Here is a 13,824-nt window from a genome sequence, read left to right on the forward strand (position 1 = left end):
GAACTACATTTCCCCTTTTGCCATCTCTATACACTTTTGCTCACACCTGGCATAGATTCTCCCCCTTTTTATTGAAGTTCAATCTCAGATAACATCTACCTGCTAAAAAGCCTCCTAAACTCTCCTGCCCTATCTTCCAAAGAAGTGGTAGCTGGAAGGCACTCTCTCCTTGCCTTTACCTGATGGGAATTCTTGGCTTCCTTCAAGGTGCCAGGCCTATCCTTCCCAGTCCTCAAATGTTAGTACTTACATCCAGAAATTTCTGAGTAGATACTTATGTTTAATCTTTTGCTAATTCTCCCTAAAATTCCTTGAGGATAAGGCTTATTTTGTTTTTGCATCCCCTGTACTCAGTATATTGCCTGACATATAAGAGATAATAAATGCTGCTGAATGGATGGTACTTACAGGGAAAGAAAGGGAAGGTGTGTTATGTTAACATACAAAGCACCTCCCAGGTAAGGTTTCTGGAATATTTTGCTCAATTAATTTTTTAATTTTAAAAATAAAAAAAAAGAAGAAAATTCCACACCACACAGTTTGTGAAATGTGAAGTTTATTTCATCTTCAAACTATCTTTATACACTCTTCTTCTATTGGTGCCTCAAGTCACAGAGCTGACCACCAGGGAACCAACTGTTGCACTTCCCTGAGCCGCTTATTTTTCTTCTTCAAAGTCGGATGGCTTCTTCCTCTTTGACTTCTCAAATTCCTGGGTTCCCCAGGTATAGATGAAGTAAAAGCCTATAAATGCTTTAGAAATCAAAATAAAAAAAAAAGTAGTGAGCACACACAATAGAAAGACTACTGCATACTAGGTCTTTTATTTTGTCAGAGTAGCTCTGAGCGATGACCCTTCTATGCCTAATACCTCCAACAACCATTCCTCAACCTAAAAGATATTATGGAAGGTTATCTTGTATTCACTTTAAAGGAGCTAAAATATTTATTGTTGCTCAGTCCCGTCTGATTCTTCATGCCCCAGTTTGAGATTTTCATGGCAATGGTTTGCCATTTCCTTCTGAAGATCATTTTACTAAGGAAATTAGGATTAACCGTCATATTTAATGCCATATTTGAACTCACACGAGTCTTCTTGACTCCAGGCCAAGAACTTTGCCACCTAGCTGACTTAAAAAAAGAAACTGATATCAAATTGATTGCCTTCTCATAGAGGAAGGGAATATGGAACTCAAAAAAAACTTTATCCAAGTCTGTTTTCAAACAAATTCATTTTAAAGACTCTCGATATCCTATTTCAGATAAAGTAGTCTAGGGCGGCTAGGTGGTACAGTGAATAGAGCACGGGCCCTGGAGTCAGGAGTACCTGGGTTTAAATCCGGTCTCAGACACTGATTAATGACCTAGCTGTGTGGCCTTGGGCAAGCCACTTAACCCCATTGGCTTGCAAAAAAAACCCCCCAAAACCCCCCAACTGATAAAGTAGTGTAAAACCCCGTTTTTACCATTAATTAGCATGTGTTTGGACAAATTCTTTGACCTCAGGGAGTCTCATCTGTAGGACGGGGAGAGCTACTACCAACCTAAGCGGGTAAGCAAGCCCACAGGGCCCTGAGACGCGGGTCATTAGTGGCAGCCCAGCCTGGGGGGCCACTTCGGCGGGTCCCCTCAACGCTTCGGGCTGAAATCTCCTGGACTACGTGCAAGCGGGGCCCGCGGCAGGGGCCGAAGCGGCTCTGGCCCGGCTGCCCGGCAGCGCACTTACGGGGTGCGACCCGCAGGGCCGAGTCCTTGACCCTGCGGAACATGTTCGGGATGCCCTTGGAGAAGTAGTGGGGGAAGGCTTTCTGCTCGAACGGGGACAGGCTGTAGGAGATGATGTGCCGCACGCGGATCAGGCTCCCGAACTCGCGACCCATCGCGGCGCCCGCGGCCCCTGGGGATCAGACACACCGTTACGGAGAGCCCGGGCCCGGGCCCGTGCGCGGCCCCCGGCCCCGCGGCCGCCACCCACCCCGCGCTCTCACCGGCCTCCGGACACTCCGTCCTCCAAAGACGGCTCGTGCCCCGGCTCCCTTACACTTCCGGGTTAAGCAAGCGACGACTTCCGGGAGATCTCATGTGGCTGTTCTTGCACGGGGGGGAGAGGAGACGCGCCTCCCCTCTCCGCGGAGAAGTGCCCAGACCCAGAGGAGAACGTGGGGCGGGCCGGAGGGGGGAGCGTGCCCCGCAGTGCAGCCCCCAGAGGCGGGGAGGCTGCCGGGCCCCCATTCGTCCCTGCCGCCTGGCAGCTGCGCCGAGCCCTCTCCCTGCGGTGTGGATCATTCCTTGCCTCCTCACCGGGCCCGCTTAGCCGCGCGGTGTCGGGGCGGACCTTCCCATCCGCCACGGCGCCCCCTAGCGGGCCGTCCGTTCTGCTGTGGCGGGAAACCGCGCGTCCAGGGAGAAGAAGCCGGAGAAAGCGCGGCCGGTGCCACCCGAGGCACCAAATGCGTGTTCCTTACCTTCCTCGGGCTCAGTTTCTTTTCCTTTTTCTTAAATTTTATTTATTTAAGGCAACGGGGTGAAGTGGCTTGCCCAGGGCCACACGGCTAGGTCATTATGAAGTGCCTGAGGCCGGATTGGAACCCGGGTCCTCCCGCCTCCAGGCCCGCCCCCTAGTTTCTTCCCTACTGTCCGGAGTAGCAGTAATTTTCCATCTCTAGGAGGGGAGGAAGGAAGGAAGGAAGGAAGGAGGGAAGGAGGGAAGGAGGGAAGGAGGGAAGGAGGGAAGGAAGCTTCAACGTGTTGGGGGTCCTCGGACTTGTCAAGATCAAGTCAAAGCCCGCCCCGCAGAGCTGGAGGAGCCCAGTGCTGCAGTACAGTGGATTGAGGGTGATGAGACGCCCCCTGCCAAGCCTCCTCAGCAGCATGGGAGCCGGGGGGCCCAAAGCGGAGAGAACAGACAGGCGGTAGGATGGAGATGCTTGAAGAGAAGGAGAGGGATAGGAGGTGGAATAGACGGCTGGGCTCCAGCAAGATCCTAATAACTATTGACGGATATTCCCACGTAATGTCATTTTTTTTTGGTGAGAATATTCTATATACATGTTAAGGCTATCTTTTCCAAGCAATGTTCCACAGAAGATCATAGCTTTACAATCACATCATTGACTGTAGGAACCCTTGGTCTTGTTCTCCCCACCCCCATGAATAAATTGGATGACTGGCGGGGCTAACTTGTGAACTCTGTGAACCCAAACTCCTAAAACTACTTCTGAATTTTCACCTATAATTGGTCAGCAGGGCAAGTTGTATTAACTCTCAGGGTCTTGGGACACTCATCACATATTAAAAGTCCAAAAATCTTTAAAAACTTTTTTTACATTTTTATTATGCTCTTAAATACCAAAAATTAGCATTTCCATGTTAATAGTAGAAGAAAAAAAGAGTACTGTATAGAAAACCACGAACCTCCATTTCATACCACTCACTTTAAAAAAAAGTATACTAAATCACATGCCTAAATTTGTCTGCTTCCTTCTGTTCTTTTCTGTGCATTTTAATTTTTCAAGTAACAAGTATTTTTAATTCATCTATCCTCTCATCTCCTCTGCCCCAATTAAGTAAATATAGTTTAAAATCCCTCAAAATATATTTCTAGGGGCAGCTAGGTGATGCAGTGGATAGAACACTGGCCCTGGAGTCAGGAGTACACCTGGGTTCAAATCCTGTCTCAGACACTTAATAATTACCTAGCTGTGTGGCCTTGGGCAAGACACAACTCCATTTGCCTTGCAAATAGATGTCTCTTTACATTTTAAGTTCATCACCTTTCTGTCAGGGAGTAAGTAGCATGTTTCATTTTCATTCTTTCTAGGACTCATAGTTTTTGATTTTGTTGTTCAGAGTTCTAATTTTTCAGTTGTTTTGCTCTATCATCGTATAAATTGTTCTCCTAGTCCTCATTTTGCTCTGGATCAGTTCATAAAAAATATTATTAGTTTCCTGTGAAATGGTTCATTTAGTTATTTCTTATGTTACAATTCTATTTCATTACATTCATATGCCAAATTTGTTAAGCCATTCCCCATTAGGACACCCCTTCCCCCTTTGTTAATGAAAAGAGCTGTATAAATATTTTGATACATAAATATCCTTTTCCTCTTTTTTTTGGCTTCTTTGATATATATATATGTATATATATTATATATATACATATATATAGCAATTATATATTTGGGCAAATGGGTATACAATAGATTAATAAATTTCTGGACACAGCTCCAAATTACTTTCCAGAATGGTTTGGACAGATTCACAACTCCTCCAACAGTGCTCTAGGGAAAAGGAACAGAAGAAGTACTTACATGGCTCTTTGATAAGCAAGTAAGCTCTTTACAAATATCTTATCTGAAACTCAACAACCCTTCGAGGTAGTTGTCATTGTTATCCCTATTTTATAGTTGAAGAAACTGAAAAAACAGAGATTAAGTGATGAGCCCAGGTCACACAGCTCTTAAGTGTCTGAGGCTGCATTTGAACTCAAGTTTTCCTGACTCTTGACCCAGTGCTTTGTGCACTGTGGCATCACTGACCTGTTTCACTAGTGTACTTGCTTTTCCACGGCCCCTCTTAACATTTGTCATTTTTCTCTCTTTTGGAATTATCTTTAACAGGCAACTGGATAGGACATGGCACTTCAAAATTACTTTAATTTGCATTTCCCTAATTATTAGTGATTTGGAGCTGTCTTTCAAAAGACTGTCAGTAAGTTGCATTTTTTTTTTCCCTTTGAAAACTACTTGTTTATATGCCTTGACTGTTTACCTATAGGAGAAGGCTCTTATTCCCGTAATTTTGAATGAGTTCCTTACATATCTTGGATATGAAACTTTTTTGAGAGAAACTTGCTGCAAAGAATTTCTCCCAGTTACCTATTTCCCTTACATTAGTCAATCAATAAATATTTACTAAGCACCTACCACATTGTAAGCTCTAAAGATACAAAAAACAAACAACATAAAAAAGAGGCAAAAGAGAGTCTTTACCATTTAATTGAGGAGATAGCATACTCTCTCTCTCTCTCTCTCTCTCTATACACACACACACACACACACACACACACACACTAAACAAGCCATATACAAGAGAAATAGGAAATAATGGAAGGCATTAATTTGGTTACATTAAACCTTATCTGTGCAAAAACTTTTAAATTTCATATAATCAACATTGTGCATGATCCCATCACATGTTTAGTCATGAACCCTATTCATAGATGGAAAAATTTTGTTATATTTTGATATAACTGTTGAGTATGGTATTTTTTATACCAAAAGATGCATATGTATTCAACTTCTTTTGTTCATTTGATGTCTATTCCCCTTTGTTCATGTTTTTACTATTTTTGTGATGTGAATTAGCAAGTTTTGCCCTATTTTTACTAATTTCTTCACTAGTGTATTCCTTTAATCCTTTCTCTCTTTCTCTAAACTCTCAGCACAAAATCAATCTACCCCACTCACCCTCAGGAATTCTACTTTTCTTATTTAACTCCCTCAATATCCTTTGAAGACATTAAGGACTTCTTCAAATATAAGCATTACACCATCATATAATGCCTTCCAACTGTTTAAATAAATTTATCTTTCTAATTTCTCTGGATCCTTGCCTTTGTATTTCAAGGTTCCTACTCAGTTCAAATGCTTGAAAATACTCCTGTTAAAATGTGAGCTGCTTGATGACAGAAATCAAGTTTTTACCTTTCTCAGCATCCCAGTGCTTAGCACAGCATCTGAGACATCCTATTATGCATAGCACAGGACCAGACATTAATAAATGTTTTATGTCTGACTAAAATAATCAATGCCCTTTCTCCCTACAATTACTTTTATTTCCCAATCCTGATGCTAAAATCAGCCTAGAGGTTGCTCAGTCAAGATAAGGTCCATGTGATTTGAATCATGTATATTTTACTTTTGCTAACTTTGTCTTTCAATGCCCTACCCCTTCATTTTTAAATTCTTACTCTCCTCATACTTTAGGACTGTATCTCAATGGGTCACAATGTAGGTCCTAACACCCTGTAATCCTATCAAGTTGATTGGACAGATTGGCAAGTTTGGTTGAAACATAGTTAACATGGGGCGGCTAGGTGGTGCAGTGGATAAAGCACCGGCCTTGGAGTCAGGAGTACCTGGGTTCAAATCCAGCCTCAGACACATAATAATTACCTAGCTGTGTGGCCTTGGGCAAGCCACTTAACCCCATTTGCCTTGCAAAAACCTTAAAAAAAAAAAAGAAACATAGTTAACATAAAGGGAAACGATATGTTGCAAGCCTGGAAATGGTAAGCCAGAGTCGTTAAAAACTTTAAATGACTCAAGGGGGAGTTTATATATTGTATTGCCTTGAAGCAAAAGGAAGCCACTAGAGCTTATTAAGCAGGAAAGAGACAGGATCAAATCTGTGCTTTACAAATATCAATTTTACAGCTGTGCAGAGGATAATTTGGGGAGGAAAAAGATCTGATAGAAAGAAATCAATATGGAGACAATTGTAATATTCCAGTTAAGAGGTGATGAGGGCCTGATCCAGGACTGTGGTGGAACAAATGAAGGGGCTAGAATATAGGAGATCTTGTGGAATTAGGAATGATAAAATTCCTCACCTGTGTGGATATGTGGGAGCAAGGCAGGGGTCAGCTTCAGGGATAAATGACTCTTTGTCCAAAAGGATAGTGTAGGCCTCAAAAGAAATGTGGATGTTAGAAAAAGGGAAAGATTTTTGCAGAAAGATAATAAATTATCTTTTTCACATTTTGGATATAACTACCAAACATCCAACTGGAAATATCCAATAGGCAATTGTTAATGCATGCCTAGCACTCAGTAGGGTTGATTATGCAGATATGAGTCATCTTTATATATTTGAGAATTAAATCCATGAAGGTTAATGAAACCACCAAGAGAATATAGAACAAAAACTGCCCAGGACAGAGTTGTGGAGGCTATCTAGGGTTTTAGGGGGCAAGACCTGAATAATGATTTGGTAAAGGAGACTGAGAAGGATCAGGCACATGAGTAAGAGGAAAACCATAAGGGCAGTGTCATGAAAATGTAATGCTGAGGAATAGCCAGGAGAAGGTGGTGGTGGTGACATCAATATAAAATACTGCAGCGAGGTCAAAAAGAGTGAAAATTGAGGAAAGGCAATTAGATTTGGCAATTAAGAGATAATTGGTAATTTGGAGAAAGCAGTTTCAGTAGAATGATGCAGTCAGAAAACATTATAAAGGGCTGAGAAGAAGAAAAGGTTAGCAATATAGAAGACATTTTCTAGGAGTTTCAATGTGGGAGAAAAGACATAGAATGACAATCAGAGGCGATGAAGGGTCAAGAGAAGGTTATTTAGGGATAACCAATGACAAAGATTAAAAATTAGAAAGAGAAAGAGGGGATTACTGTGAGTCCAATTTTCCAGGGAAAATATAAAGTAATGGGATCAAGGGAGAGGGGTTGGCTCTGACAAAGAGAAAGCTTATTTCTTTGTCAGAATGGAGCAAAGGAGGAGAGAATGGGGTTTTGAGATGTTGAATAGAGGAGGTGGAGAAGAAGTACTCATGGTGAAAGGTTTTGATTTTCTCCATAAAGAATGAGGTGAGGTTCTCTGCTGAGAGGAAGGAACAGGAGGTGATATAGGAGAGAAGAATAGTTCTGGAATAGTGATCATGGATTCATAAAGTACTGGAGTCTTATGATTACAATCACAATTTAAAATTGTGATGGCTAGTTTTTCAAAACCCCCCCACATAAGTGATATCACGTGATGATCTTTGGAGGAGAGAATGATGAAGGGGGAGTCAGACTGTGATTTAATTTTTTTTTTAGATTTTTGCAAGGCAAATAGGGTTAAGTGGTTGATTTAATTATTCTAGGAGACTCCCAGAGAGAAGGTTCTCTCAATTAAGGCAGATGAGCACCTGCTCTGAAATTTATAATCTTAGGAAGTTGCCTGGATACTGAAATTTGCTCAACATCACATAGATGGCTTGTTTCAGAGATGGTACTAGAATTTGTTTCTTCCAGGTTGGGGCCTTCTCTCTATACATTATGCCCTACTGCTTCTATCACAGCATTTTAAGATTATGTAAATATTGATACAGCTCAATTTGATTCAGAATTTTCAATGTTTTAAAATACAATAAAAATAATTAAATTTGCAGCCCCAAGCTTTATACCACCTTTAAATGTAGGTGTTAAAATAAGAATTTCATTGATTTAAAGACAAATAAATCTACTTACCAGTGAATGGTCATGCTTATGAGGAATTACGTTTTCTGAATGTGACATTCAATGAACTTAAAGATTTTGACAATATACCACAGTTTTATCAGTTTGAGTAATGAATAAATTGGTTCTATTTAAGGTAGTATTGGGGTTGAATGCTTACCTTCCACAGATTAACAATTTTTTTTTCCAGATTAGCACTATATATCACAAACTTTAATGTAAGCTCTTAGTGGTTTTCCATGGCACGAAATCCACCCTCCTTCAAGAGAATAAATGCTCAACTTCATTCAAGACTTTTAGGTGAAAGTTCTCCCAGGGCACATTCAATACCATTCTTGTGACAAAATATAATCCTTTGTTTAGTTGTGCTGCTTTATAAGGCAAGAATTTGCAAAACCAGAAAACCTGTAGCTGAGCATATACAAATATACAAATACAAAAACAAAAAGGAGCAGTTAGAAATTCAAAATGAGTCAAGGAAACAGTCCCAAAAAATTATGGGATATGGAATAAATATAGAAACATACTATCACAAATAGGATGTTGGTAGGGCTGACATCACAGCAGACAGAACCTTCACCTTTAACTTTTGCTTGTTTTTTCCTTGGGCAAAATATGTCCAGGGAGTTCTTTAGGAGTCCTAATTTCTACATTAAAAACAGGGAGACCCTGACTAGAAAATCATTCTCCAGGATCTTATATTCGTTCAGGAGGCAGTTATAGTGTGCCCATAACTTAAAAGATGTTTCAAAAGTTTGAGGAAGGGGGATTGAAGGAGAAATAGGCAAATAGTCCTGTTTAATGGGACAAATTGGGTATTCTATAGCTGACAAAATAATCATCACAGCTGGATGCACTTGTCATCTAACCCCTCCCTGCCCCACCTTAAACTTTTTTTAAGAGAGCAATTGGGACCTCTCAGGGCTTTAGAGAGTAGCCAGGCATGGGGAGATGTGTTTAATCTCCCCAAAGCTATGGAAATCACCAGCACATTCATCCTCTACTTTTGCTGTTTAGCGTGGATGTTTTCCTCCCTCAATTTTGGGTCTCAACTCCTTGAAGATGAAGCTGGAGCTTTAACAAGTGGGGAAGCGCCCCTTAAAGATAAGCCTCTGCCCTGGAATCAACCTCTAGATGGAGAAAGCAGCCCCAGTCTCTTTCCACCCTTCTTCAAGGTCTTAGTTAACCACCATCTTCCTGGGGCACCAAGGCTACAGCCTGACTCGAGAGCCTTGCGTTATATGAAGAGGCTTTATAAAACCTATGCCACCAAGGAAGGAATTCCTAAATCTGACAGAAGTCATCTCTACAACACAGTCCGTCTATTCACACCAAGTACGCAGCACCAACAGCCCTCTTGGGGTCAAGCCACAGGTGTGTAATAGCAATCTCATTTTTAAAACTGGGGTGAAGAAAGGGAAGATGGGAAGGGGATTTATCATATTGCTTCATCTGGGTGCTTCATTTGCATGTAAACTGCAATTTTGTATAAAATATGCATTGTGGTTCCAGAGAAGTACCCAATACCTATATTTCTATCAAAGTATTCCTGTCTGTCTCTTAACCTTTTTTCTTAAATTTTTTAATTTAATTTTTAATTTTTCTATAACAAGATAGGTTGAATCATTTCTTTCTTTCTTTTCTTTTCTTTTCTTTTTTTTTTTTTTTTTGCAAGGTAAACAGGGTTAAGTGGCTTGCCCAAGGCCACACAGCTAGGTAATTATTAAGTGTCTGAGACCAGATTTGAACCCAGGTACTCCTGACTCCAAGGCCAGTGCTTTATCCACTACACCACCTAGCCGCCCCGAATCATTTATTTCAATAGCAAAATAGAAATTGGATGAAGAAATAAGAAAATATGACTATTTTATTTATTTATTTTTCTTTAGGTTTTTGCAAGGCAAATGGGGTTAAGTGGCTTGCCCAAGGCCACACAGCTAGGTAATTATTAAGTGTCTGAGGCCAAATTTGAACTCGGGTACTCCTGACTCCAGGGCCGGTGCTCTATCCACTGTACCACCTAGCCGCCCTGAAAATATGACTTTTAAAGTCAAAGGAAACTTTAGGGTACATTTGGTCCGTTTGCCTTTATCTTTTTGGTTTCTCTTCATGTGAGGAAAATGATCTCTACTTTTAGAATTTAACAATCTGATTTTATTGAGCATCAAAGGTGTTTGTGATTTTTCTTGGTGATAAGTTATCAAGTGTTTTGGGAGTGAATATCCTAATAAATGTACTTTACCTTGTACTATTGTGTAAGACCTTTTTGAGGGTATCTTGATTTCCTCCTCTTCCATTACCAGGAGAGAAGACAAAATACCTAGCGTTAACTTTACTATTCTTGCTATTAGGCTGTCCATTTGACTTGATTTCTAAATGTTCTGCCTCATTTGTATTGAAGCACCTGTGGTGGATTTTGTTTTTTCCTTAGGAGTTCTTCAATCAATGGATCTGCTATTTAACCTGGATCGTATTACTGCCCTTGAACACTTACTCAAGTCAGTTTTGCTATACTCTTTGGAAAACTCAGTTTCTTTTTCTTCTACCACTAAATGTATGTGCCACATAATTGTAAAGGAACCTGAATGTCCTAGCCCATCTTGTTTCAGGTCTCCACAGTCCTTCACTTTTAATTTACAATTTGAATTTAGAAAAAATCACAAATGGATTGAAATAGATGTGACCACTTTGCTTCAGCCTCTAGTTGCCTCCAACAAGAGAAATATCCACATGGCTGTCAATTTTACTTGTTTCAAAGACCAGCAAAATCCAGTGCAGGATGAGTTGTTTGACATGGTCATATTAGTGGCCCCATCACTATTAGTATATCTGAATGACATGAGTGCTCAAGCTTACCACAGATGGAATTCTCTTAGATACAAAAAAAGGTACCAGCAGTTAGCTGACCAAAGAGATCTGTTTCTGTATCCTATGGAAGAAGAGCTCACTTGGGGCAGAAAATCTTCACGTCACCGAAGAGATAAAGGAATTGACCTTAAAGCAAAGAGTCCCAAAATTGCAGTTTCTTATAACCTGAGTGAATATTTTAAACAATTTTTGTTTCCTGAGAATGAGTGTGAGCTCCATGACTTTAAACTGAGTTTTAGTCAGCTGAAGTGGGACAACTGGATTGTGGCACCACATAAATACAATCCTCGATACTGCAAAGGTGACTGTCCCAGGCTCATTAGGCATCGGTATGGTTCTCCTGTACATACCATGGTACAAAACATAATCTATGAGAAACTAGACCCCTCCATTCCAAGGCCTTCTTGTGTGCCTGCTAAATACAGCCCCTTGAGTGTCTTGACTATTGAACCTGATGGCTCTATAGCTTATAAAGAATATGAAGACATGATAGCAACAAAATGTACTTGTCGTTAGCATATTACCTTAGGGAAAATAAAATCCCAAGGCCTAGAACTTCAGGAAAACATTCATGCTAAATTCAGTTGTGTCTTCAGGAAGCCTTCATACAGTAAACCTTGGATACTATGTATAGTTCTATATGAAATATTTTGGTTAGATTTAGCATGTTTTGAAAAATATTAAGTAGGTTTTTGGGATACTATTTAATTTTTCTTGATTTCAAATGTCTATTTTGGAGTTCTTAATAGCCTCAAGGAAGTGTTTTTTTTTTCAAATCAGAGCTGTATTTGACATTGTTGAAGTAAAAAAAAATCTATTAGTATGAATGTTAACTGGAAGCAAAGACAAAATAAATGGTAAGACAAAATGCTATGTTCTTGATGAAAGAATAAATACTTATCAATAGCATATTTCTTCTGAATGATTTTTGTGAAACTTTTAAGAATTTTTTTCCATAATGAATATTTGGTGGAATAGTGTTTGATGCGGGGATGGTCTGGGAGGGGTGCCAATGCATAGGGTTGATAAATAAGGTGAAGTGGGAACAGAAGGTGGAAAGCATAGAGGATTAAATGATAATCTTCTAGGGAAGATCTAAATACATAGTTGCCTAAATGGGCAACTTCTCTTATACTGCTTGCATTTTTACCCGATGGAATATTGGGTAACAAAGAGCTAAAATTCTAGCATTATTTGTGGCACCTTCAATTTTTTCAATTTTCTCAGGTGTAATTGTAAGTTATAAATTTAATATGTACATTAAATAAATTTTTATAAATCATCCAGGGGAGTGCATATTAAAATAACACATCTTTATTTTTTCACATTAAAGGCATTAACTTTGTCCTTAAATTTTAATAGGAAAAAACCCTTCTAGAAAGAAAGGAAAACAGTGATACCTTGAAAGTTCAGGGATAAAGCTACATATTATTCTTTTTTTTTTTTTTTTAGTTTTTCTTTTTTTTTTTTAGTTCTTTTTGCCAGAAAATGGGGTTAAGTGGCTTGTCCAAGACCACACAGCTAGGTAATTATGAAGTGTTTGAGGCCAGATTTGAACTCAGGTACTCCTGACTCCAGGGCCAGTGTTCCATCTACTGCGTCACCTAGCTGCCCCCATGTTATTCTTGAATATATTTACTTGGCATGTTCCATTCAGATGATAGAGATCATTTTTGGTGAATTGTTGGCCAAGAATAACAAACAATGGGCTATGCTAAGAATGGGTTTGAAGTTGACTTTGGCTTCCTTTTTTTATTTAAAGTTACTTATTTTAATAACTACTTTAGGGATTAAAAAAAATCTTCGTATCCAAGTATATCTTCCTTACCTAATGCTTTCTAACAAAAATTTTTTTCTTAAAGAGCATGGGGGTAGGGACACAGAAATCTAATCAAATAATTATTTATGACTATAAAATGTTCTCTCCTTCAATGGAGAAAGGTACATTTTCTCAATTCTTTTCTTGGACTAAGACTAAGTGTTAAGTGTCTGAGGAGAGATTTGAACTCAGGTACTCCTGACTCCAGGGCTGGTACTCTATCCACTGTGCCACCTAGACAGCCCAAAGTAATTTCCCTCATATTTTTTTAAGTTTTTTTTTTTTTTTTGCAAGGCAATGGGGTTAAGTTGCTTGCCCAAGGCCACACAGCTAGGCAATAAGTGTGAGGTCGGATTTGAACTCAGGTAGTCCTGCCTCCAGGACTGGTGCTCTATCCAGCTGCCCCAGAATAGCAATTCTTTTTAGTTTTTGCAAGGCAATAGAGTTAAGTGGCTTGCCCAAGGCCACACAGCTAGGTGATTATTAAGTGTCTGAGCCTGGATTTGAACCCAGGTACTCCTGACTCCAGGGCTGGTGCTTTATCCACTGCACCACCAAGCCACCCTGGGAGTCATTTTCCATAAGGAATATTTCCTAGCACTTGAAGCACTTTCCCATATATTTTGTTATGCTCATATTGTTTCTATTTTATAGATAAAACTGAGATTCAGAGAAGTTAAGTGACTTGTTTAAATCTATAGCTCTCTGCTAACTGCAACCCTAACATTTTCCTATTATAGAAAACTCTTCTTATTGGAAATTGAAATATTTGGAAGCCAAGGGAAAAGTTGATCTTATCTTCAACGGTCATGTGATATTCTCCATTGACCTATGAAGAATCCCCAAAACAAGATGAATCTTATCAGTGATTCTCAAATGAGTTTTTCTAGATGTGCTCCAAAT

The 13,824-nt window shown here is 39.8% G+C and overlaps 2 protein-coding genes across 2 annotated transcripts; one reads left to right on the plus strand and one right to left on the minus strand.

The window, feature by feature from the left end:
• Positions 1–539: 539 nt before the first annotated feature.
• LOC141518865 (cytochrome b-c1 complex subunit 8-like) lies at positions 540–2,086 on the minus strand. Its single transcript, XM_074231237.1, has 3 exons — positions 1,989–2,086; positions 1,727–1,897; positions 540–753 (listed from the first exon to the last, which is right to left on the minus strand). The coding sequence occupies exons 2-3, from the start codon at positions 1,878–1,880 to the stop codon at positions 659–661; spliced, it is 249 nt and encodes an 82-aa protein (XP_074087338.1). The 5' UTR covers positions 1,881–1,897; positions 1,989–2,086; the 3' UTR covers positions 540–658.
• A 6,989-nt stretch (positions 2,087–9,075) lies between these two features.
• On the plus strand, positions 9,076–11,948 carry LOC141518873 (growth/differentiation factor 9-like). Its single transcript, XM_074231249.1, has 2 exons — positions 9,076–9,608; positions 10,666–11,948. Exons 1-2 carry the CDS (start codon positions 9,086–9,088, stop codon positions 11,616–11,618), a joined length of 1,476 nt encoding a protein of 491 aa, XP_074087350.1. The 5' UTR covers positions 9,076–9,085; the 3' UTR covers positions 11,619–11,948.
• Positions 11,949–13,824: the final 1,876 nt, after the last annotated feature.

This window comes from Macrotis lagotis, chromosome 1 (assembly GCF_037893015.1).
Source record: "Macrotis lagotis isolate mMagLag1 chromosome 1, bilby.v1.9.chrom.fasta, whole genome shotgun sequence".
NCBI lineage: Eukaryota > Metazoa > Chordata > Mammalia > Peramelemorphia > Peramelidae > Macrotis > Macrotis lagotis.

Coding starts and splice junctions, on each gene's coding strand:
- LOC141518873 (XM_074231249.1), top strand. CDS start 9,086: ATGCACTTGTCATCTAACCCCTCCCTGCCCCACCTTAAACTTTTTTTA. Junction 9,609..10,665: donor CTCTTGGGGTCAAGCCACAG/GTGTGTAATAGC, acceptor TTTTTTCCTTAG/GAGTTCTTCAATCAATGGAT.
- LOC141518865 (XM_074231237.1), bottom strand. CDS start 1,880: ATGGGTCGCGAGTTCGGGAGCCTGATCCGCGTGCGGCACATCATCTCC. Junction 754..1,726: donor GGCCCTGCGGGTCGCACCCC/GTAAGTGCGCTG, acceptor TGATTTCTAAAG/CATTTATAGGCTTTTACTTC.